This window comes from Drosophila albomicans, chromosome 3, assembly GCF_009650485.2.
Source record: "Drosophila albomicans strain 15112-1751.03 chromosome 3, ASM965048v2, whole genome shotgun sequence".
Lineage (NCBI taxonomy): Eukaryota > Metazoa > Arthropoda > Insecta > Diptera > Drosophilidae > Drosophila > Drosophila albomicans.
Genome location: NC_047629.2, coordinates 41,645,004 through 41,670,541, shown reverse-complemented (window position 1 = coordinate 41,670,541; position 25,538 = coordinate 41,645,004). Strand labels below are relative to the sequence as shown.

Sequence of the window (25,538 nt, the reverse complement as noted above, 5' to 3'; positions counted from 1 at the left end):
CAATAATTACAAGTAAGAAAATATTTCTATTATTGGTGAACGAAATTAATACTTTTCTCCTCCTAGATATTTGCCACCTAAAATACAATTGTACGGATAAGGACATGAACATGGTTTTTTCAAAAATTTTTCGTTCATGCCAAAGACCTTGTTAATAAAAGAAAGCGTGTGAATTAGTTTAGTTGCTATTGATATTATTTGTTAAATTTGAATTATTGTTACTACTACATTCTATATTGTATATATATATATATAATATTGTAAAAAATACAAGAACAAAATATTATTGAATATTTCACGTATTTTTGATTCTTACATGACTCGAAAATGATTCGTTTATTGCTCGAAATATGACTTGCAAACGAGTGAATTTCGATTAAAATATGACTCGAAAAAGACTCGCGTCTTGCGAGGAAAATGAGTCGAAAACGACTCTTCCTGAGGAGTCGAATACGACTCTTCTGGAAGTGTCGCGGCTAGGGTTCCATTTTCTCCCGAACAGAGTATCTTTTTCGATCAGAAAACGAGCGCATTTATGCTTATTTTAATCTTCTAGGAGAGTCGAAAATGACTCAAATTCGATCAGAAATCTCATAAAATGCTGGCTGGGTTGCGATGTGCGACTGCTGAAGTCTCCCTTTACATTCCCATGCTTCATTCCTTTGCCTTTTCCCACTGCCATTTTCCATTTCTCATGTCACATGAGTGCGCTGTGGTCTTATTTTTTTTTTTTTGCAATTGGCAACTGCACTGAAGCATCAGCAGCAGCAGCATTCCCAAATCGAAGTCAATGCAAGTCTCTCTCTATCGCTGGTGCCCCCAAAGTATCTAATTACAATCGTGTCGTATAACGATTCGAACTATAGACAAATTCCGCGCCGCCAGCGGGCAACGCCTACGACTGCAAACTAACTAACTGAGGTGAGCACAGTGGGCCGCCAGTGAATGGGAAATTTATATATCCCTTTGTGGAATTCAGGGCAGCAATTTGTATATTTTAGTTAGTGATAAAAACATTATTTATTAACTGCGAATTGATGGCTGTCTAAATAAAATACTTGTGAATGGGAAAAGCTATATTTCTTTGTGGGTGCTATAAAAATTAACGTACCTATAAAACGCCGAAATTAATAGCAAATGTTGTGCAAGAATTTCAGCTATTAAATGAAACTGAATGAAAATCTATTGAACCCAATAAAATGTTAAAAATAATATCAAATGCTTAAAATGGAATCAAAATATTTACTTTGCTGCTATCGGTAAAACTTGTAGAGCAGTAAATAAAATTAATACTCCTAACAATTATTATAAATAATGTGAGAAAATGAAATTTAGGTTTCCCACAATTTGCTATTATTATTAAACTTCTACCGCAATTAAGCGGTCTGCTTGTGAATTTAAATAAATTATGAACTCATTCTGAGCGAATGTAAACATTTTCCTAATAACTTTTATTATTATGAGATTTATTTGCATTTGGAGTTCAACCCTTTTGGAGTTTCTATTTGCAAGCACTCGCCACACTGTGCTGTTGTGTCGTCAATTGCCATGTTAGATGTTTGCTTGTCGCTTGTCGTATTTGGGTTGTGTGTGACTGTGATTTTTTGTTTTTTGTTTTTTTTTTCTTTCTGTTTCTGTTTCAGTCTGAATTTGCGGCTGGCAGTCGGTCTGCCTCTGGTCTGAGATCGACCTGGTGGCGACTGGCGAATGGTGACTGGCGACTGCGGTTGGTGGCTTGTAATCTGTACCCAGACACACGGTTGTACTAAAATGTAATTTTGTAATTGCAACAACTGGAAACAAAAAAAAGCGAAAACTACACAACAACAAAGACAATTGCATCTTCTGGGCCTGTGTGATGCGGGTTGTGCTCTATTCGATTGCAAATTGGTTGAATAATTTTGGTGTGGGAAATGTGCACGAAATACGAAATACATCAAATTTGTCTAGTATTGTTTTGTAGTTGAACTTTAATGGCCCAATGGCAAGTATGCTGATCAGATAGTTGAATTAAAACTAAATAAGGAAGTTTTTAAGTGTGTTTCTCACAAATAAATACCATTAACAGTATATTTAGGTAATAAATAAGAAAACAACACGAGAAAAATATTAAGCGAATTCCAGAAAGTTTTCTACTACGTTTTAAATATATCTTAGAGCATTATATTTTAAATATTTCTATAAATAAATATAAAATACTGACTTTGGTTTTGTTGGCTAAAAATAAAATATAAAATTTTATGTTTATGGTACATTGCTATATTAAATATATATATATATGGTATATATATACCACAAAAATATAAATATACCATTTATATATTTATTATCACTTTATATATTTTCTTTAGCAAACAAAACCAACCATAGTATTTTAGCGTAATTAACAGAAAAACAAAGAAGAAATTGAAAAGCTTAAAAAGAAGAAGGCACAGAAAATACTGCAATTATGCTAAACGATGCAAGTGTTTTATCCATTATCGCAATTGCTTAAAATACTACTTGGATAAATGGGCACTTTATTGCCTGATAAATACTAGAATTGTGCTTTTGCCCGGCACAGCAAGAACAACAAAGGTTAAGCGAGAGAGCTGCGTACCCAGCTGAAAGCGGACTGCACAATCTGTGACTCAATGCGGTCAGACATCTGTACGTATATATAAAATACATACTCTGTGGGGGCTTATCGCTGGCAGTTAGAAAGAGAAGTCGTAATACACAATAAAGCTAAATATAAATAAAAATAATTGCAAACAAATTGCAGTGCAAGAGCAAATAAAAAAATGAAATACAATGAAATTGCAATAAATTTGATAGCATCTTTGAAGGAGCTTAAAGTGGAAGTGGCAGTATCAAAGGAAAAGAAGAAGAGTGTGTCGAGTATTCCAATTGCAACCAGAGTGGCAATTAGACTGAATTGAGTTTGAAGATATAGAAATTTATTGTGTGGCATTTGTGCAGCTCTTGAGACATTTAATGAGTTCTATGCAGCAGGTGCAATTTCCCATTAGATAATGCCGAGCTGACTGATAATAAATCCAATAAGAGTGTAGCGCCCCCCCGCTGTCCAGAAGTTGTGGTAGGACGACAAAATAACCGGGAGCAAGAGAAAGAGAGTGGGAGAAAGAGGACATAAAAAAGCTATTAGAGAAATGTGACATGGCAAATACAGATGTCAGCATGAAAAAAAGGGGAAATATGTTGCAAACAAACAGCATTGTGAAATTGCGGAAAAGTATGGAAAATGCGTGAGGAAAAATCGCAGGAAATGCCCGTCAACAAAACAGTGAGGGGGTGGCTGCTGCTGCTGATGTTGTTGCTGTTGCTTTTACTGTTGCGTACATAGGTCACAAGCGCTCTTTTCAACCACTGTCGAGCAACAGCAGCAGGATGAGGGTGCGAATGCGGGGGCGAGGATGATGGTGGGGTGCGTATGATATTAAAAGGAGCAGCAACAGCCGAAACCGCCCTCACAACAATAATAATGCTGCCTGCTCTACCAAATTCAATACATTTTCTTGCGACGCGTGTCTCGCTTGTAAACAAAAGCGAACAGCCAAAACTACAACAAGAGGAACAACAGCATGTAGAACTATTGTGTGTACATAAGGCCAAGCCGGCAACAACAACAACGACAACAACTACAACGTGCATTCCGCTTCTATGATAATCGGAAGCAATGAAAGAAAGAAATTGGCTCAATTGGAGAGCGGCCGCCCCACAGTGATGTGTGTGTGTGTTTATGGAGTGAAGGGAAGAGGAAGCATAAGTGAGAGAGAGCATAAGCGAGAGAGCGACAGTTTGAGAGAGAGAGAGAGAGTATGAGCTGTCAAGCAAAATGTTAACTCTATGTACACTGTTATATGCGTAAGTGTGTGAGTGAGTGTATACACACGCTAAGTGCATTTGTATGCTGCGGGTGGCTTATGTACATACACAAATATACACTTTTACGCACACACATACACGCACTTACTCATTTTTACGCACACTAATGCAAAACGCATACTCACCATTGTGTTCGGTAAATATGTTTAGGCCCACAGTTGCATTGCAGCGATTATCCTTGTGGGAGGCACTAGAGTTGCCACCTCCGCCTCCACCGCGCTGTGATGACAACCCACTGGAGCCGCTGGAACCGATGCTGTTGCTGCCGTGACCCGAAACCGACACCGCTGCCGACGACGAAGACTGATGTGATTTGAGACGCGAACCACGCAATGTGGAGCCCGTTGTATTGGAGGCAATGCAATGCGGCGAACCGGAGGCAATGGGACTGCTGCTGGAGACACCGATGCAGCTGACAGTGGCGCCATGACCACCGCCGCCGCCACCACTCGAATGCGAGCCGCGCTCCTTGCCCTGCTGTGCTCCCATTATTGTCGCAATCACATGCAACCAGAAGAAGCTGGAGATGGAGTTGGGTGGTTGGGTTGGCTGCTCTTGCGCAGCAATAACAATTTATACACTCTATGCGATTATATATATTTTCTTATTTGCACAATTTGATTTCAGTTTTTTTTTTTATTGCTAGCGATAAATAATTTATTTGCATGCACTTTTTTTCTTCTTTTTGGAATTTATCGCATTCGCGTTTGCTTTATTTTAATTCGCTGCTCTACACATTTTCTTTCGTGCGTCGTCGTCGTCGTCTCTTTTCTTTCTTTCACGAGATACGCTCTTTTTTCTTTTCTTTTTTGCTGCTACTCCACTTTTTTTTTGCAATTTGAGAGTAGACAAAATTCAAGGATGTTGCGAAATTTTTTTTGCACGCAAAATTTTTGTAGTGTGCGACGACAACAATTAACAATTTTTGTGTTTGCTTTTTTTGCTCTCTCACTCTCTCATTTGTTGAGTGGCCAATGCCACCAGCCTTTCGACGGGGGGGTGTTGAAGCAGAAGGGGGGGCGGCTCTGGCTGGCTACAAAACACGCCCTAAAAAATGCACTTTGTCTGCCCGTTACGTCTTTTCGCTGCGTCTGCGTCTCGTCCGCTGCTCCGTTTTCTCACATATTTCGCATTTTCAACGACGAAAAGTGATACCGATTTATTGTATACTGTTGTGTATTTGAACTGCAGCTTGTAAGTTATCTATATCTTTGCATTTTCCCAATTACACACACACACAAGCACACAGAAAATTACCACCCGCACAACACAGAGCGACACCGACCGACTTTATTAAAATTTTCAAGACGACTAACTCGACTAGAGTGACCGTCTGCAATTAGCGCGAGAATAACCAAAGCTTATTTTGTGCAGCCAACTTCATGTTGAGTGTTGTGCTTGACGCAGCCAACTTCACGCGAGCTAAAAATTGCGTTCTTTCAACTTCAGTGGAATCAAAATTGCGGTTTCTCAATTGACTATCGAACTGGCTCGTCAGCTCTGTTGTCGCTGTTGGTAGTCCTTTGTAACACAAGCCGGTATTTTTCATTTGCATTTATTTTATATATTATTTTGAACAATATATTAATTTGTTTCCAAAAACCATCCTGGTCTTCAAAATATTTTTACAATTTCATAGAAATTATGGTCAGGGTTTTGCGAAATTACCGAAAAATAACAAAAAGTTTCAAATAACGCGCCTTTCAAAATATACCAAAATATCACATGAATTGTAGCCCTTTAGCAATTATCGTGGCTCTATATAAAACTTGCAGACCCACCCGAAGACAAATGCGCAATATTTAATATAAAACTGTTATTATTTTTTGGCCTGTTGCGGCTGAGTTTATTTATATTCTATTTTCACAAAAAATCGATTTTTGACGAATACTTAAAGTCGATTACAATCGATTAAAATCGAATCGGTTTCAGCTCTAGCACATGAGGACAAACACACACACAAACCCAAACCGTCACACACCGTTCAGATATTCATAGATAGTTCTGGAATTCCTAGTTTTAATTACAAAATAGTCATATATTCACATTAAGTAAAGCATTAACAAAGCAGCCAATGTAAGTAGCTAGATGTTGTACAAAAGCTAGCCACCAGCACTACATCAAATTCAATGTTTATTTCATATTTTCGATCGACGAAAATAAGATGTCGGACTGGGATACGGTAACCGTTTTGAGAAAAAAGGCCCCGAAGTCTAGCCAACTGAAGACCGAATCAGCTGTTAATCAAGCACGCCGCCAAGGTGTTGCAGTTGATACTCAGCAAAAATGTAAGTGAAAATCCATCATTAACCTTATTTTGAATTACGCCTGCAGCAGATTGAGGTGGAAGTCGAAATACACAACACGGCAGGCAGGCAATTGCAATCAATGATACGGATTGCGTGGCGCATTTGTTGTTGTTTAAGCGTATCGCTAGTTAGTATGAATGTGTATGTATATGTGGGCGTATGACTGTGTGCGCGTGTCTGTGTGTTGTGTTTAATTTCGCAACGCTTTTTTTTTGCATCCAAATGCGAAATCGAAAAGCTCTCACCTCCCTGTCAAAGGCGGCGGCCATATTGGCTGACCTAAAAAAAAATCGAATATTTAAATTAATCAATTTGTTGTTGTTGCTGTTGTAGATGGTGCTGGCACCAACAAGCAGCATGTGACCACCAAGAACACTGCCAAGCTGGATCGTGAGACTGAAGAATTGCGGCATGACAAGATACCGCTCGATGTGGGCAAAATCATTCAGCAGGGACGCCAGAACAAGGGTCTAAGCCAAAAGGATTTGGCCACTGTAAGTGGGTGAAGTCGATAAACAAAATCAGTTAAATAATTTGATTTCTCTCGTATCACAGAAAATCTGCGAGAAGCAGCAAGTTGTCACTGACTATGAAGCCGGTCGTGGTATTCCAAACAACTTGATACTGGGCAAGATGGAGCGTGTGCTTGGCATAAAATTACGTGGCAAGGAGCGCGGCCAACCAATAGCGCCTCCCGGTAAAAAGTGAGATGATGCTGCGGCGTCCACTGCCACAGCGACATCAGCTCCAACTCCCAGACAACAGCATGCCAGACAACAACAAAATGAGGCAGGTTGGAGCACTGTGAGCGGCAGACGCAAATGAAGCACTATCGGGAGGCTGTAAAACCAAAACTTGAGCAGCCGCACAACAACAACAACACACAAAACGAGAGAGGAGTATGAACGAGTTACAAAACAAGAAGACAAGAAAAGCATAGAAAACATTCAAGCGAAGAAGCATGCAACAATTTCAAATAAGGCTACCAACTATGAGCGCAAAAAACAACACACATTACTCTTACATTTGTTTTCAACTTATTATTAGTTTGCTGACAACAAATTGAAACATTGTAATTCACAAACAATATCACGCACACACACACTCACACACACACAGCTTGACAAAGTAACACAATTCAAACATTGATATTAAAAACAAATAGAAGGACTTAATAAAAGTCCTTGCATTTTGTGCTCATAGCTTGGGGCAAATGTTTTTGTTCATTTTGGCATTTTGTTATACATAAAAAAGAAGAAAAGAAAATGAAACTTGATCTGATTTATGAAGCTAATATTTATGCATTACAAATATGGCATTGAATACATATTATAACACATAAAAACCAAAAAAACACTCGAATTTCTTTCAATTCCGATTTGAATCCTTTCTCTTCCCCAAACTCCACTCCCCACAAAATACATGGCTCATCTAGTGGTTGTTCGCATCATAAATCTAAATATATATTTAATATATATATATATTTAACATTCATAAATTCTCATGCATCATGCAGATTAAAAGAAAATGAAAACAAATACATATGTGTACTATTTTAGAGCTTAGCTGGTTTTTTTGTAATCTATATCGTATATGTATATTGTAATAATACGTCTAGGGTCTTGAAATGTGCGTTTACTTACATACAGATACAAGAATACATTATACATATTATACACACAACAAAAATATGCGATATGTATTTTAGCAACTTTTTCTAGTCTAGTATTTAAAACTTAAGCGGTAGACTTTTTTCCAATATATTTTCCTATCGCAGTAATTGGAGAATTAACTTCCTTGCGTAAAATTTATGCAACTTACAAGAAATTGAAAAAAAAAAACTAATTAACAAAAAGAAAATTAAATATATACAAATACATATGTACATCAATGTGTAGTGAAACATTTTCCAAAAGCCAACAAAATAAATGTTTTTCCCCGTCTTTGATGTATAATTATAAAATTAATTCGTTTTCAGATTTGCCGGGTAAATAAAATCTATAGTTGGGTAATATTATAGATGGAAGCATAAAAAGATAGTCCAGAATTATTGGATGATATTAAGATATTTAGACCATATTCGATGTGTTTGTAAGTTTATTACTCATTTTTATAAAGATTTTTTTATCAGAAATTTAAATGAAATATGATTTTTATTTTACTTAATTTTGTAATTAAAAAATTTTGAATACAAACCAAATTTCCAAGTTCCTTCAGCTCCAATTACATTTCGAGTTTTGGCTGTAGATCTTCAGAATTCAGGAACGCTGTAAATTTCTGTAAGAATTTTGTAAACTCCTCCCATAGAATAAAAACAATAATTTTCAGTTCCTTTTCCTTTGTTACGTTTTTATTTATCCGTTGTTTTTCTTAGCTTTTCATCATTGTTTTTAGTTTGTATTACCTGACAAAAAAATTCAATTTGTTCGCTTACTTTTTGAATTTAGTTACAAATTTGACTGGCTCAAAGGATCCCCAAAAGTTATCCTTTGGCGCTGCATCTTTCATTTTCTCTCTCGCACTCTCGGTTTCTTCCTCTGTCGAATTCTTTATATCTTTCTGTTTCTAGTCATTCATTCTTGCGTCGATTTGTTTTTTGTTTAAACTAAATTAACTTTTCAAGTAGGACTTCTTTTGCTTATTTGCTTTTACGTTTTCATTTTGTTTTTGTTTCTTTTTTTTGTTGTTTCCTTAGAAATATAAATATATAATTTAAACATTTATTTTGTTTTTCTTTTATTTTTGTTGTTGTTTTTTTTTTGTATTTGTTTCAAGGACCTAATCTTTGCTTCTTTCCTGCTTGCTTGCGGTGTAGAAACTTTCGATTTCGAAGAAAAGTTTTCGAAACAAAAGGAAACTAAATGCATGCCCCTGCACCTTCTTATTCTTTGACATCTTTTCCATCTCTCTTCTGGCTACGTGGGTTATTTAAATTAAATATTGTATACAATTGATTACTTTACATATAACAATTTGCGCTTGAATCATGTTGAACAACAAGAAGTTTTGGAAAGTACTAAACTTATAGCATATTCGTTTTTTGTTTTTTCGGCTTTCTTGCTGTTTTTTGCTTTTATCATGCTGGTTATTTAAATACATCATCTCAAGACTTAAAGAATTACGTTACGAATCCAGCTACAAAAATTTACTTTTTGCTAGGTTCCAACACAATAATAGCTATAGAGAGATACATATATATATATATCTTCATGTAGTAAAGGCATATAACATACGTATTCATGGCCCAACAAAAAATATATGTTTTCAAATTAACAAAACGAAATTCAGAAATTAATAAAATTATGTTGTATTATTTGACTCTTTTGTTTTGTTTTGGGGGCTAATCCAGTAGCGCCTCAACTATATAAGATAGATATGTTATAATATAATATATAGTTGGGGGAGAGGAGTGTGACAACAAGCATTCGAAAAGTTGATCATTATCCACTGCTAACTTTTTTACAAAACGTGGTTTTTGCTGACAAATTACGATTTTTCATTATTATATATACATGACATTGTATAAACATAATTATATATCTCTAGCTAGATACATATATTTATATGGTTTATTGGTATGTGGTATAAGCCAGCCGCCTGGTAAAACTCTATGCTTATAATTAAATTTCATTCTTTCAAACGCCCCTCTCTCTTCCTCTCCTTTCCTTTCTCGTGTGCGTCGCTCTGCTCCTGATCTGTGTATGTGTGTGTGTGTGTGGAGCCCGTTTAAAATTAAAAAACAACTTTTACACCTGGGGTACTGCATAAATAAATGTCCTTAGCCTTTTTCGTAGAGTGTTAGGTGAGTAAAAGGAGGCGAATGATGTGAGGGGCGTTTGCCAGTTTGTTGTTCTTGTAGTGTAGAAGTGAGTGAGTGAGTGTGAGGGGGGAGTAGGACGACGAGGAGGAGAAGAAGTAATTGTAGTAGTTAGTTGCGGTTGTTCGTCCTTCTTCATCATCATCATTCTCTTGTTGCAAGTTTACTGCGCCTTGGCCTTGCGCAGATACGCATTCTGGGCATCGTCACCAACATATTTGGAATGCGATTCGGCAGCTGTGGTTGGGGGCGGGCTGGAGGAGAGCTTGGCGGTATTTTGGGCAGCCAACGAGGCGGCCATGCGGCGGCTTTTGTGGCCACCGGGCGACAGGTACGCCTTGTAGAAGAAGCGCGCAAATAGCACGAAATAACTGAAGTACATCGCAATGGACAGATTGATGTTGCGCTGCGATATGTTGCACGATTGTGTGCCGTGTGTCTTGAGGAATCCGTTGGCCCACACATTGATCGCACAGCCAATTATCATTTGCGTCAGCTGCAGTGACGTGATGATCATCGAAATGAATCGCGGTGGATTGAAGCGTGCCGCCTTCAATGCATAATAGCTGTACATCACCGAATGTACGCAATAGTTCATCACGATGAACCAACGGGCCGAGCTGGTGTATTCTGTGTAGCTGAACCACGAATAGATCAGCACTGTGATGTGATGATACCAATGCAGGAAGATCAGCGGCTGTTTGCGCAACACGATGAATATCGTATCGCCCAATTCCGGCAATTTGCTGAGCACAAAGAGCCAGGTCCAGAAACCGCACACGCGATCTTGTTCAATATAGCTGTCAAGAAAGAGAAAGATTGCACATTAAGTAATTGCAGCTGGAAAATCAGGTTACAGCTAACATATTTTTTGCTTGCTGACCTTGTGATAAAATAGCAAACTTACCTGGGCACACAGACAGAGTGGAAAAGTCCATAGTGACGCAGCACGTGCAACAGCTCGGGCGCCGTGCGAGCGGCTCCCATTATGCTGAACATCGCCAACAGTGTGTTCCAGATGATCAGCGGACCTCGCAGTTGAAATCTGCAAACAAATGAATACGTATTGCTCAATTAGTCGCTGGAGTTTCTCTACTTTGAATAGTGTCTTGAGTGCACTTTGTAAATGAGTTGCAATTAGCTCTATAGAATTAATTTTATTAAGTGCTAACGCTTAATGATATTGAGTGTTCTCGACTTAACGATATCACTATGTATGTAGTTTGATATATGGTAAATATCATTACAGATATAAGTAAGATCGACTACTGATTTTTTAAAAAAGTAAAACTCTTCGATATTTTTCCTAAAAATTACGACATTATTATACCGAAGGAGTACTTAAATATACTGAAGGATATATTTCGCATATCGATATACTACTATGTACATTCAAAATAAACCATAGAGTATTAAATATACCAGATTAGTATATCTATATACTACTACATTCATAATACACCAGGTTGGTATATCAATACACTACTATATTCAAAATATACCATAGAGTATTAAATAAATTATATTGTTGACCAACCAAACGCGTACTAAAATATACAGAAGGCTATACTTTGCATATCGATATACTACTACATTCAAAATATACCATAAAGTTTTAATTATACCATATGTTTATATCGATATACTTCTATATTCGAAATATACTACAAAGTATTAAATATACTGTTACCCAATGTAGTACTATAGGGGAAGCAGATATAAAAACGAAAAAACTTAGAAACTTTGATAAAATATTGTGCTACTTTAATTCGGAAAATCAAAAACAAGTTTCATCGATTTTAAAATACGCGCAAAATTTGATGTTTCTGCCATTTTTGTGTAATTATTTTTTAAAATGAATTACTTGAGTTTCAATATTTAATGCCTTAACAGTACTCGACTGTTAATATTAATGATCCCATTTGTACACATATCCCATAAGTAAGTTATTATATACACAGAGACTGATAAGCTAGGTGCACACCTAAATATGTTTTTCGAAAGTATGATTAACTTACTTCTATAATTAGCAGCTGTTAGACTAAACAACATTAACCTAGAGACACATAATTTTTTTATTAACACATTTTAGTAAAAAGGTTATTGAAATGCTGCTCACTCATCGTCTGTTGAAGTAATTGTATTTAATGCGAATGCATGTATAATATTTATAAAGTATAATTGAAATCAAATCAGAAAAAAAATCTCTAATATTTAATAAGTTTTAAAAAATATGCGATAAAAATAATGATTCGAGTAATATACAATTGAATATATAATATTTAAATTGTATAATGGAAGCACAACCGGAAAAGTCTCTTCTATGAAATTTAGATAATATTATCATTACCTTAATATGCTCTACTTTATAGGGTTTTTAAAGCGTTCTCAATTCTCTATTCATTGTTCGAATTAGATCTTTAAATAAGTTTATCGACACATTCAATTGACAGCATCGCATGTCGAATGGTTTTGTTTCGTCTCATCATTAAATTATGTAAATTTGCATTGCATAAAGCAAAGATCAACAAACTCTCAAGCCAGTTTCAGCGGGTGGGAAAAGATCAAGTACTTTGCGCAAAAACAATGACGCGAATAAGGCATTGAGAATTCATTAGTTGTTTAGCTAACTGATAGACCCAAAGTTTATATCCTCAAGCACTTAGCTCGAGGGCGAGCCAAATCGGCCTATTAGCTATATGCAAACTGTGCACTCATGAAAGCAAACCTAATAAGGTTAATGATCAGCCTTGTTTCTTTAGTATTTCGAATTCGATTTTCCTCTATCAGAGTTTGAGATCTGTGATCGTATGATTTTCGCAAACGCTGAGATTAATAAAAGTGATTGTCGCAACGTGTGAATACATCTCAGGAAGTGGAATAACTTGAGTAAATACAATATAGAATTGCTTGCAGCTTTGTAATTGTTTTCCATCTTTTTATTACCTAAACTTTTAATAAGATTTAATAATTAAACTTTAGCTTCTTCTATATTTTTTTAAAACCCACTATTTAAAGACATTAAATCTCCCCAATAAGTACATCCCCTATTTTAAGTACTTATTAGTACCCACAAAAATCAATAATTCCCATCTAATATACAAATTTTAAAGCTTTGACGTGCACGAGTAAAAAACTTGTTTGGCGTTTTCCATAAATTAGACACGTGTTAAAATTCGTACCCATAATCAATCCCGTCTAATTTAATTTAATTTCTTTAATAATAAACTCGCCGCGTTCAAACATGTTTTGCATTTTGATTGCGTTTTCAGCAGATTTAATGGGTCTTTAAACCGCTGTCAAAATTGCGGCTCTCTCTCGCTCGCAGAATGAAGTTTTGCCGGCACAGAAACATGACTCAAGGGCGTGCCCGTCTCGCTGGACATGGGGTGACTCAAATATACAGACGGAAAAATAATAATCATACACACACGAGGAGGAATGAAATCAGTCATCGACTCAGCCACTTGATCAGCTGCTAATCAATTCCAATTAAGTTGCAATTCAAACAAAAACACTTTGTTTTTTGTGCAAACTTTTTGTCTGCCCTTACGCAAAAAAATCTATCAGTCCGATAAGGTTGTCGGACAATTAGTCATAGCGAAATAAAAAATCAAAAAGTAATATCAGTCTGCTAAAAGCTAAAGCTACAAAAAAGTGATTTGTTCTTATCGGAAATTGATGACGGAGACGACGACGAAATGTGGCGTGTTTTTGAATTCTGTTTCGTAATAGACATGCATATATTATACACTATAAAAATATGCTATACTTCTACAATTGCAGACAAGGGTTTTGGGGTCGAGAATTTGTATAACTTAAGATTTGTCGAATTAAAAAAATTCTCACGAAATTCAAGAGCAAATCAAATTCATTGCATTAAATAGGGGTATAGTGAATAAAAATTTAGCTTAAACTCGACCTTCAATGCTTTAAAAATCAGAATAACAAGTAAGAAAGCTACAGTCGAGTGTACTCGACTGTGAGATACCCGCTACCCATTTTGTATAAAAGCAATATATTTTGCGGTATTATTCTCAAAATATACCAATTATACTGCAAAAATACTAAAAATATACCGAATGGTATATACCGAATGTGGTATATCGATAAAGTACCGCATTCAAAATATACCATAGACGGCTCAATATACCAGATTGTCAGCCAAAGTAACTAAGACCCCTTGTAAGTAGGCGTTTTTGCCCATACAAAAGTATTTCTTTAATAACTTCGACAATTTTCATCTGATCGCAACCAAATTCTCAGGAATCTTAACTACTATAGTTATTATTGTATATACCAAAATTCGCAACTCTAGCTTTCAAATTACGCTTGTTATTCGATTTTTTTGATTTGCGGGGGCGGAAGTGGGCGTGGCAAAAATTTGAAACAAACTTGATCTGCGTGCAAACATAACAAATGCTGTCGAAAAAAAATTATAGCTCTATCTTTTATAGTCTCTGAGATCTAGGTGTTCATACGGACAGACGGACGGACAGACGGACATGGCTAGATCGTCTCGGCTGTTGACGCTGATCAAGAATATATATACTTTATAGGGTCGGAGATGCCTCCTTTTACCTGTTACATACATTTCCTGTCGGCACAAAGTTATAATACCCTTCTACCCTATGGGTAGCGGGTATAAAAATAGGAAAATAGTATGCCGAAATTTAAAAGGTCTGTATTTATTTAATCTTATTTATAATTTGCATAAATTTCACCTTGGATTAAACGGTGTTAAGGTGAGCTTATGGTAATATATTCTGCTTTAATTAGAAAGTTATTTAATGAGGAAATGGGACTCAGTTCCCTGGGAAATATATTGTTTTAGGTAGGCTGCCCCTAGGAAAGGCGGAGTATAGACCAATATAGGTCCGCCAAATATATAAATATATTTTCTTAAATTGTGGCGCATTTTGCCCTTGACAGTGACTCTTTAATGGATGAGATTAAGTCTAAACAATAAAAAATTTCATTATTTTTTATAGACTACACCTTAAGAATAGAATTTTATTTTATTTTATTGTTCTTTCAGACTAAATCTTGATTATAAGAATTTGTTATTCACATTCAGACATTATTTCCGACACCAAAATAATCAAATCGATATAGTTTATACCATATAGTGCAGGTGCCATACTTTAGATTTACAGGTGTTCACTGAATTTGTGCGTAAGTTTCCAAAATTAACGGAATCGTACAAAATATGCGGACTTCGCTTCGTAGTTACTCAGCGCAGGGTTATAAAGATAGCGAGTATGTGTTAAATCAGAAACAATCTTAAGCGGAATTCTAATTAATGGAATCATAAAAAATGTTCGCTTTGCAACTTGAGACGTGTGGAGAGTAGTGAGTGTGTAGAGAAATCTCTACAACTGTTCTCTCTATGCAATTTTCGTAGTGCTAAATTGTGATAGCTTCAACGAGGGGAATAAAATTGACAATTAAGCTGCGTATGCTGGTCACTCAAGTGGCACAAACACAAACACACGTTCACGTCGTATATAGTTTTAAATATATATATGTATCTCTATATATGTAGGTTAGTTCATTTTATTAACCCGCATTAAGTAAGTCGCGCTTTGCGTTGTAAAACTGTTTGTCACAGTCATCGTCGCATTTAACGACCGCAACACAATTTGCTGGTGTCTGTTGCTGCCGTGAAGCTGTTGAGAATTTTTAACGCTTACTACCCTAGCAATTCCCAAACGGTTCTGGTGGCGCACGCAACAGCTGCGCATTGGCCACCGACTGCAATTTGTGCCAAAACATAATGAGTAAGGAAAACCAATATTGCCTTGCTAATCGCTTGGCAGCTTGGCTTCTAGGCAGAGGAGCTTAACGCGCGAGCGTTCGCTCCTTGAAGCTCAATTTTTGTGAGGGTACAGGTCGTCCCCAAGTTGCATGCCCCTCGCACTGGCGGCGGCGGACCGGCGCCTACTTTGTGTCCGGGCTGCTGTTGCTGATGTTTTGTGGGGCATGTTTGGGTGAAGCGATCTGCCCGCCTGATGGATGCATGCGTATAACCTACAGAAAAAGTAGAGACTTTCTTTTTGTGCTTGCCGAGATGTGGAAAAAGTGTGGCAAGAGAGACAAACTGACAACGACCCTAAAATTCCAATTTCACTTTGTGCGAAAATTGCATAAGCCAACAAAAAAAAAATAAAAACAAATTTAAGGCGACGACACCAGAGAGAGAGCTTTTTCTCTCTTTCTCGCTCTTTCACCTGTGTGGAGAGTTGGCTGTAAACCTGATTTTGCAATGAACTGGACTCTACACAAATTATGCAAGCCAACACAAAATGCAAACTGTAAACAAATGGAGAGAAAGAGCAATATACGAAACGAGGCGAAATCAAATGTTGATTATTATTATTGTTGGACTTGATTTATGCACTCCCAAATACACACACACACACAAACACTCTGTCTCTGTTTATGGCCGCTTTGCACTTTTATCGTGTTGCCTTTGGGCCAGAAATTCGCAACATTGTCTCGACGTTGACGCGTTTGAGTTTGTATTTTTGTGTTTCTCTCTCTCTTATTAAATTTGGCCAACATATTTTTGGCATTACAACATTTTTGCGGTTTCCCAGTTTTAGTTACAGTCAATTTAATTTTTGTGTTTTTGTTTTTGCATTTATAATTACTTAATTATTATACAGTCAATCATTCACTTTAGCTGCCCTATTGACCAGTTTTCCATACTTTTTGTAGCTTGTGAAATCTACTCAAAGTTCAAGTTTGCAACAATTAATAATAGGAAAGTTAGGGAAAAAAGAAGAATCAAAATAATAATTAATCATCAAGCACTTCAAATTAAGCCTCTCGACTTTAGTAAAGCAAATCCAATCCAAATTGCTAATCTCGAGTTAATTATGAGAATACTTAAGATTGCCAGACGCCAGGTGTCGCTTTAAGATTAGCAATACATTAAAAAATTCCTTATCAGCAAGAGATTGCAAACCGTCTTATCAATAGCGTGTTTTTTGTACTTCCGATGAAGCAAAAAACCAGAATGCAAATGTAATAACGTTGTTAAATCGATTGATTGGCTTGTCCTTGCGCTTCCCACATGACAGAAAGCTGAGCTTTTGCTGTGACATTTCCGAGTCAAAAATATGTGCCGCATTTTGCGCATTTTGTTAATGTTTAAAGGTCGAAACGAGTGAGGGAGCATGACAGAGATAGAGCGATAAAAATCGATTGAAACGGGTTGAGAAGTTGACAAAAATAAATAACAAACGGTGAACACTAAGCAAGAAGATGAAATCGTCTCGTGACGAAAGTAAAAGTGGCGTGATTGTCGATCGTACACAGATGCTGTAAAACTACGAGAGAGTCAACTTAAGACGCGCTCTCTATTAACGCAACATAGAAAGAGAGCGAGAGAGACGGAGAGAGCGAAAGAGTGTGGAATGAAGTTACGTGTTAACAGGTAAACAGAATCAGCATTTCTTCTTTGATTGCATTCCATTCTCTTGTTGTTTTCGGCTCGTGGTCAATATTTGAATGACACACTTTACAACAGATAGCGCTCACCTCTCCGTCTCTCTCATTCTATCTGTCTCTCTTTCGCTCGCCCTACGAGTTGTCAACGCTAACGGTAAATTTCAAAGTCAAGTGAGTTTCACTTTTATTCCACCAAATATTTCAATGCTCTCGTGCATTTCGTTGTTGTCTTTTCTGTATACTACTACATACGATTAAATTAAAAAAAAAGATGTAAAAGTCTTATTGTTGCTGCTGCTGCTGTTGACGCTTGTAATTGCAAGTGCTTTGTGCTAATTATTGCAACAAAACACGCCCATTCAACACGTCATGGCAGCGTCGACGCTCAATTATTTTTATGTAATTTTTCCCAACAGAAGATGAACTCCACACTTGAACATTAAGCAGCAACTACACAATTACTAAATACCCTGTAAATTAATGCTTGTAAACTGGGTATATTAAGTTGATGGTGCTATAGAGAAGATAAAAAACTCGAATGCAAGTGAATAATATATTGTTCAAAAAAAGCAAAGGTTCGGACAGCTCTTCTATGCAAATGTGTACGAATTAATGGAATATACAATCTTTATTGTCAATATACTATAAACGGAAAGGAAATAGTTTTAAAGGAATAGTTTAAAAAAGGTTTTATTAAGTTTATTTGATTTCTTTTTCATGTTTTTTTCTGGGAGAGTACGTTTAATCTTAAAAACAAATGCATCAAGCTAATATCATTGAAATAACATTATTTATCAACATTTTTGGTCAGTAAGACACATTACGTATCATTATCATTAAGAACTATATATAAATCAAAAAGAAACAACAAACAATTTTCCTACAAGGTGTCTTAAGCTCGAGCATACTCATCTTACGCGTCTTTCGCAACTTTAAAGACTCATGGGCTCGAGGGAGATTTACTGGATTGCGTGCTGAGCCCACATTAAAGGACTTTTTGCACCGTTGAGTGAGCAATGAGAGACAGAGTAGACTGAGAGAGAGGCAAGGGGCAAAAGGCTGGGCTTTATTATGAAGCAGGCGGGCTCATGTAACTCTCAATATGTAATTTCCCCATACACTCTTTCGTTAACATTTGTTTCGCATTTTATGTGAGCTGGCGCAAAAAATAAATCAATTTTTTGTCTACAGTGTGAGTAATGCCGGCAGTTAGCTAACAAAAGCGAGGTGTTGTGATGTTTACAAATGCGAATTAACTGTGCAAAAATCAAGGAAATTCTTCAAGTTCTCATTAAAACCGATTTTATTTTTTAATTTAATTTTAATTAAGAACAAAATGCAGTGATTTATGAATATTAATGTGAATTAAGTAGAAACGATTGTGCGTTTCAAGGAATTTCCCCTATATGGTTGCACACTTGCCAACTTGAACGATATTTTGTTTCACACAGCGTCACGCCATATTTTTTGTCTGCCGCCCACACTTACAGTTATGCTGTCACACACACACACACACATACAGAGAGACAAATGCACACGTACACGAAACACGCGCCGAGGCCGAAACAAACACTGGGCTACAAAATATTTGCACATCTCTCAACGAGCTAGAGAGAGCGAGCGAGCGAATGAGATTTGTTATTTTACCTCTTATGGCAATTACAATGTTTGCTTTTGTTCATGTTTTTAGCAGCTGAGGCCAATTAGGCGTCGTTGCCCTGTGCGACAGTGTAGAAACGTGCAGTAATGTTCTCTTTCGGCCTCTCTCTCTCTCTTTTCATGCATGTAATTGAATGTCCTGCGAGTTGCTCCTCTCTATCTGCCCAAACCCCCTCTCTGGCTAAGGGACACACCCACTTTTTGCATGTTGTGCTCTTGTTGCTGTCACAGTGGTCTCATTTATTATGAAACAGCTGGAAATGCCTTTGGCTTGTGTGTGTCGTATTTAAATGACTTTGAATTGACTCTTCAAAGGGAAAATTCTATAGTGAACTTGTACTTATTATACATTATATTTTTTCAATAAATAACATTCAGTTAACTCATAATTAAAATTATACGTGCTGACTTCAGTGAAGGTTAAACCAAGTATGCGGGATCAAACAATTGGCAAAATATAAAAATTTGCAAGACCGGTTAAATTGTTGAAATGCGTCAAATAATCTGCTTATAAACAGTATTCAAAACAGTAGAGAATTTTGTTAAGCAAATTTATTGCAATTTCCCCCGCTGCATTATCATTGATAAACATAAATATTTGCACACGTACATCGTATAGGTAACATTTGACTGAAGAGAACCGAGAACCGGCGATCGAATTATCGTTTACCCCACCATTTGAGTGAATCATGGCAAATGATATCATAAACAATTACGACAACAACTCACAGTGGTATTTATGTATTTAATTTATTTTGTTGTAGTTGTTTCCAGGGCCCCACATACAGTACAAGTATAACGACTACTCGTTGAATTTCATTTTGAGTCTGATAAGAAAGAATGCTCCACACCACATGTTGACGACTCGCACATGGTTTCATTTTTTTTCGTTTTTGTACTGGCTGATAACAGTCGCTTAGCGGCATAGAAAAATCACAACAAATAGCCCGCTAACATATTCAAGGGCAACAAGGAATCTTTCAGGGGTTAAAAGTTCAAAATTTGTTTTTCGCAACGTGATAAAAATCAACAAACACAACTGCAAGATGATCTCAGTTTTGGTGACGTGCGTAATTAAAAGTGCATCCCATCGACAACTGGACTCTGTCCGTTTCGTCGTGTTTTTCCCTTAGAGAGTTACCTTTAAATTCACACCTTACTGTACCCAAGTCCACGTCCCCGTGTGGGTAAATATTGAAACAACATTCAAAGTGTAAAACAACCAACAGCAAATGCCACTATTTGTTTTGGTTTTTGTTGAATGTTTTTTTTTTTTGGAAAGCCACAGAATTAGGCGTATAGCCAAGCCCCTCTAGTATATAAAACAAAACCATCAAAAAGGAGCGTAGGTTGTCTCAAGTGTGGGTTTAATATGTATTATTATATAATGCGCTTCATCGATGTGTGTCAACACAATCAATTCGGTTGGATGACAACTGATGATGAGCAGCAGCGCGTTTTAACAACGTTACGTTATGAAACAGGCTAGAAGACAAGCAATTTGTGATAAGAAACCCAATTTCACGAGGCCCCCACTGGAATTTCGTGTTAACTGTGGCACTACAATGTCGGGAATACTTCAAATAACTGAAATTCCCAAAGTGCGCTATATACTACGTAGGAAATTCTTTAATTATTTGTATATAGAGAAAGTTTTTTGGTAACTGATTAAAATATTTGTATAATAAAGTTTTATTCTCTGTACTTTTTGCATTGAAATGTTTCCATTGATTACTTTATAAAATGAATATTTCCTGCTTCAATGAAGACAAATCTAGTGTTTACCAATTTTTCAAATAATTAAGCGATATATTTAAAGGCAAGTTTAGTTTTTAATTAAAAACTCAACTGTAGCCACAAAAAAATAATGAAACTTTTCTTGTTTTAATATATTTCATTATTTATGCACAAAATTCTAAATTATTGCTCTCACTGTAAATTCAATTATAAATGGAAACCTACTTTTCCATTTCTGATTAAATTTAAGTTAATGAATGTAAATTATTAATATCAAAGTATTGTGTGAATCCCCACAATAAATCAAGTTCATTATAAAAGGAAAGTAAAACGATAATAACCCATCAACTTTTTTAAAAACATTTTTTTTTTATTACACAAAAGTTCTCTCAATAAATCGATTGAAGTCTTAATTCAAAGATATGAAATACTTTGGATACTTTGGACAGCCTGGCACGATGTCGACAATAAACAACAATATGTGTAGGTACAACATTTAGACGTCATACATGTATCCTATAGAGTGAAATCATAGTTAGATGCCATGTCACGCGCCAATTGAATTTGGCGTTGGCGACAATTAGAAATACTTGTATTATATAATCGCCCATCACATTTGCAATCCAGACAGCTGACAGTTGCACTGACAGACCCCAACAACAATAACAACAACAACAACAGTCGCAACAATAAACAAAGAAAAATTGCAACAATTTTGTGGTAATTCGACATGCAATTTTTTTTTTTGGGTTAGTGCAATAAACAGTCAAGAAAAATGAATGTGCATGGACCTTGACTTCGGTAGTAATTTGACCCCAACTGAGCACGGAAATGTCTTGTGATTGCCTATAATTTTCACTCATTAAGACGTGGAAATTGTAATGAGCGAGGGAGTAACGGCACCTGAAGATTAACGATTAAACCACTTAGTATTGCTATTGAAAAAAACAAAAACAAGCAACAATCAACAATATAATTAGATTCAAAACGAACAATCGACAGCTGCACGAGATTCCATTTAAAAAAACAATAAGACATTACTTATTACTTACATTTGATATTAGAGAGATACGACACATTGTATATATCTTAGTTCTACCTCTGCCTCTATATCTATATCTATATCCAAGTCCAAAGTTCTATTCTGTTTCTCTGTCTTACTCATTGCTTTGCTGTGTTTCCGATTGGGTGAAGTCAGCAGGTAAACATGGTCTGTACAATTTTATTTTGGGGGTTTTATAATAAGGGGGAGCTGGTGTAGGTGTTTACTCGTAAATATGGTCAAAGCTGCCAAAAACCAAAAAAGATTGTTAGACGCGTGCAAAGTTCAACGCACAACACGAGTATTATCTAAATCAAGATAAAATGAAAGGTTTTTTTCTTTCGGAAATGGAGCTTAGTTTTGAGTAGTGTTCTTACAGTAAAAAAATTTACCGGGAAGTCTATATCTCCCGAAAGCTGTTCAAGTGCGAAAAAAAAACGTTTTATCGCCAGACAGTGTCGATCTGTTATTTTTACTTGTTTTATATCAAATTCATTCACGACAATTTAATATTATTTATGGATTTTAGATTCAGGTTTTCTTTTCTTTAGAAAATTGAGCTTAGTTAATAAAATCATATATCTACTGAAAGCTGTTGAAGTGCGAACAAACAAAACTTTTTCGTAAGAAATTGATTCGATACTTTTACTTGTTTTATATTAGCTTTTTTTAAGTTAACTTTATGTTCTTTATATCATTATTTAATTTGTCATATTTCTGGCTCTATAGTAATACGACTTTGCAAAAATTCACACATCTACTACATCTTATAGAGCACCTTCTCTGTGCCAAGTTTGAACAAGCTGACTGTAAAACTGTGCAATTAGCTGGCTTAGAAACAAGCGGTCAGACAGACAGACAGACAATCTTAGATTATGCCGGCAGGAGACTGAAAAAATAATCAATATGCTGTCATCTCGCTTGCGTAAGGAGATTACGAACAAGCCTCCTTAAAAGACAAGAGAAAGACAGAAAGAGAGAGAGAGAGGATACACTTCAAACTGAGAGGTGGCAACAAAATCCAAGTCAAAACCCATACAACAAATGCATTCAACGGGTTCAAGGTCTGTTTTTATTTTGCTACTCGACCCAATGTCACAAGCAGTCGAATTTCAACAAAAGATACACAACTACAAATGCAGCTGGCTACACACACAAATGCAAATACATTAATGTATGTAGATGGAAAGTGAGCGTGCACAGAAATTATGCAATCAATGCAAATTTCAAGTTCTCCAAAATAAACACATGTTTTCTTGTGACATATGTAGATAGTGCATATATGTATATACAAATATGTTTTTATATAGAGTACTCACCTCGGCCGATTTTGCATAAAATGCTGACCACCGAATATGACAAGCATGTAAATGCCGCAATAGTAAAAGACCCAAGTCCAATTCTCCAGCATCCATTTGCGTGTGCGCTGATGTATGAAATCATTTTCGAAATCAAAGATATACGAATAGTTGGGCGTCACACTGATGTCCATGTTGATCATTGTGCAGCCTGTTTATTTATTTTCTAAGCGTAGCGTAGGGATGAGCCTTAAAAACCTTTTGTTGCTGGGGCGTCTGATAATGCTATAATGGGAAATCATAAATTATTATTCGATTGTCATTAAATGTTGTGCGTTATCAGAGGTTATAAACATAAAAATCCACATATTATTTGTCGCAAACATAAAAATTAATCTTTTGCCCTATTTCAATCTGTCGCCTCAAAAAAATAACAACAAAAAGCGCGCGTTTTCAGTGTGACCTTGCCCGATGCGCACAGCCGCCCACAGATGTGTCCATTGATTTTATATGCAAACACACACATACAGTCACACACACTTTCGAGTGAGAGCGCCTGAGAGCGAGCTTATGCTGACTCTCTCTCCCTTGCGCTCACAAATGCAACTCATTCATGAATGGCGCCTTCTTCCGCATTTCACACCTTCCACCAAAACGCAGCTTCGCAGGCTCGTGCCTTCCCCCTCGTTCCAATATTATATGCACTTGTCGTACAAGTGCTAAATAGTGTGTAAGAGAGAATATATGGAAGCTAAGGCGCGCGCCAGTCTGGCGGCCGCTTCTGGCTCATTCATTCATTCCCTCAATCGTTCAGGCAAGTCTCGTGCGGCCAAAGCTTAGAGAATGCGAAAATACAAAAAAATACCAACAACTGCAAGAAGGCGGTTGTCAGGTGCCGGTGGATGCGGCGGGTGGTGGTTGCTAATAATGCAAACAGCAACAACAACAACAGCAGCAAAGACAACAAACTTTAGCATATATAATACATACATTCATATGTATATATGCATGTGTTGTACATATTTGAATGCCTAATTGCATGCCAGACACGCGACAATTTGGCTACGCACACGAAAACAGTATTACTCTCTTTAACACACATGCATGCACTCACTCACTCGCTTACACACACACTCACGGCACTCTCCAACTGGCACACACACACGCACACAACTGCACTCAGGTAATTTCATTTCATTTCATTTGGCTGCCGCTGTTTAAGCTTAGCTTTTTGAGTATCATATCCGGTTTTTTTATATTTTCGCGGCCCAGCGCGCTTTCAAAATTTCTAGTGAAATTTTTGCTGTTACCGATGAACCGAAAAGGTTTTTTTTTGTATTTTATGCACACGCATACACAGTTTTATATCAATGTGTGTGCATACGTATATGTATGTATTTGTTTTATGTTGTCACACCACCAAAAATGCCGACTGCTCTGCCCAGGCAAAAAAACACGCGTTTTGCTTCACACGCACACACAAACACGGTCACACACACGCATCTTCGGGCTTTCATCTTCATTCCTGGCCACTTCTCTCATTTTATGCTGAGCGCGCCGACGTAATCGATAAAGTACACAAATACGATAAAAATACATGTGGCAAAAAAAAAAAAAACGCAAAGTTTCCTGGTCTCGTCGCCGCTGCCACCGTCGCCAACCACCAACAAAAACAGCAGCCAGCGGCAGCAGCATCAGAAAGTCAGCCACGAATTGAACAAAAACAACTCACCGACACGACGACGACGAACACTCTCTAATTTATTCGACAAATAACGCACAGTTAATATATGTTTAATATATTGGCTAAATGCTTTTTCTTTAACTGATGTACATTTACTTTTTGTTGTTGTTGCTTTTTTTTGTTGTAATATGCTCTGCCCAGCGACTTAACGCACGCGCTACGATTTCGATTGATTTGGACGTTTCGGGTTTTTTCTTCTCCGCAATGACAACTCTCTCTTTGAGCAGCCGGCGAACCACTGAGCGCACCTGTCTCGCTGCGCTGTGTATTTAAGTTTTTATTTAAACAAATTAGAAAAAGCAGCGAGCACCAATACCGACGCACGCCCAACTCGTTCGGTGGTTATGTTGCTTCTGTTAAGCGTTAACATTGTTTTTGTTTTAACATTTCGTTTGATTTTGCAAATGTTAATCATATTCGATATGTCTATCGATATGCGCCCAACAGCTGCACGACTGCTATCGATGAAAATAGTGTGACCAGCAAAAGCGGTTGCTTTGCGATGCAGATAGGCAGCCCTCGTCAAACAGCTGTTTTCATCTTGGCGCGCATATTTATGAGCGTTATAAATTTGAATTGTTGGAGTAAA

At 36.7% G+C, this 25,538-nt stretch overlaps 3 protein-coding genes and 1 non-coding gene across 9 annotated transcripts in view; 2 read left to right on the top strand and 2 right to left on the bottom strand.

Annotated features, from left to right (window-relative positions):
- The window catches only part of LOC117569522 (tyrosine-protein kinase Abl), a 32,494-nt gene extending 27,284 nt beyond the window's left edge, over nucleotides 1-5,210 (bottom strand). For 4 of the 5 annotated variants that reach the window (XM_034250717.2, XM_034250721.2, XM_034250719.2 and 1 more), the window contains exon 1: nucleotides 4,014-5,210. In XM_034250717.2, coding sequence (XP_034106608.1) covers nucleotides 4,014-4,377 — 364 coding nt within the window. In that variant the 5' untranslated portion in view covers nucleotides 4,378-5,210. The remainder of the gene's footprint in view (nucleotides 1-4,013) is intronic. The other variant, XM_034250720.2, reaches the window with a different exon arrangement.
- Nucleotides 5,211-5,816: 606 nt separating this feature from the next.
- LOC117569525 (endothelial differentiation-related factor 1 homolog) lies at nucleotides 5,817-7,052 on the top strand. The gene is given in 4 exon segments (XM_034250724.2): nucleotides 5,817-5,964; nucleotides 6,053-6,176; nucleotides 6,531-6,691; nucleotides 6,753-7,052. Coding segments are annotated over 3 exon segments (555 nt in total). The 5' UTR covers nucleotides 5,817-5,964; the 3' UTR covers nucleotides 7,023-7,052.
- A 1,864-nt stretch (nucleotides 7,053-8,916) lies between these two features.
- Nucleotides 8,917-25,290, bottom strand: LOC117569524 (elongation of very long chain fatty acids protein 6). Of its 2 annotated transcripts, none has more exons than XM_034250722.2 (4): nucleotides 24,938-25,290; nucleotides 23,227-23,490; nucleotides 10,922-11,059; nucleotides 8,917-10,814 (listed from the first exon to the last, which is right to left on the bottom strand). In XM_034250722.2, exons 2-4 carry the CDS (start codon nucleotides 23,406-23,408, stop codon nucleotides 10,178-10,180), a joined length of 957 nt encoding a protein of 318 aa, XP_034106613.1. In that variant the 5' UTR covers nucleotides 23,409-23,490; nucleotides 24,938-25,290; the 3' UTR covers nucleotides 8,917-10,177. The 2 variants fall into 2 exon arrangements, with proteins under 2 accessions (XP_034106613.1, XP_034106614.1); XM_034250723.2 differs by having other exon boundaries at nucleotides 25,046-25,290.
- On the top strand, nucleotides 15,778-15,999 carry LOC117572867 (U12 minor spliceosomal RNA). Its single transcript, XR_004572601.1, has one exon. It is a non-coding gene; the product is annotated as a U12 minor spliceosomal RNA (small nuclear RNA).
- Nucleotides 25,291-25,538: the final 248 nt, after the last annotated feature.

Excerpts from the sequence above, each read along its gene's own strand:
- LOC117569524 (XM_034250722.2), bottom strand. The coding sequence starts at position 23,408 with ATGATCAACATGGACATCAGTGTGACGCCCAACTATTCGTATATCTTT. Across the intron at positions 11,060-23,226 it reads TTTATGCAAAATCGGCCGAG|ATTTCAACTGCGAGGTCCGC; the intron begins GTGAGTACTCTA and ends ATTTGTTTGCAG. Across the intron at positions 10,815-10,921 it reads CACTCTGTCTGTGTGCCCAG|CTATATTGAACAAGATCGCG; the intron begins GTAAGTTTGCTA and ends CTTTCTTGACAG.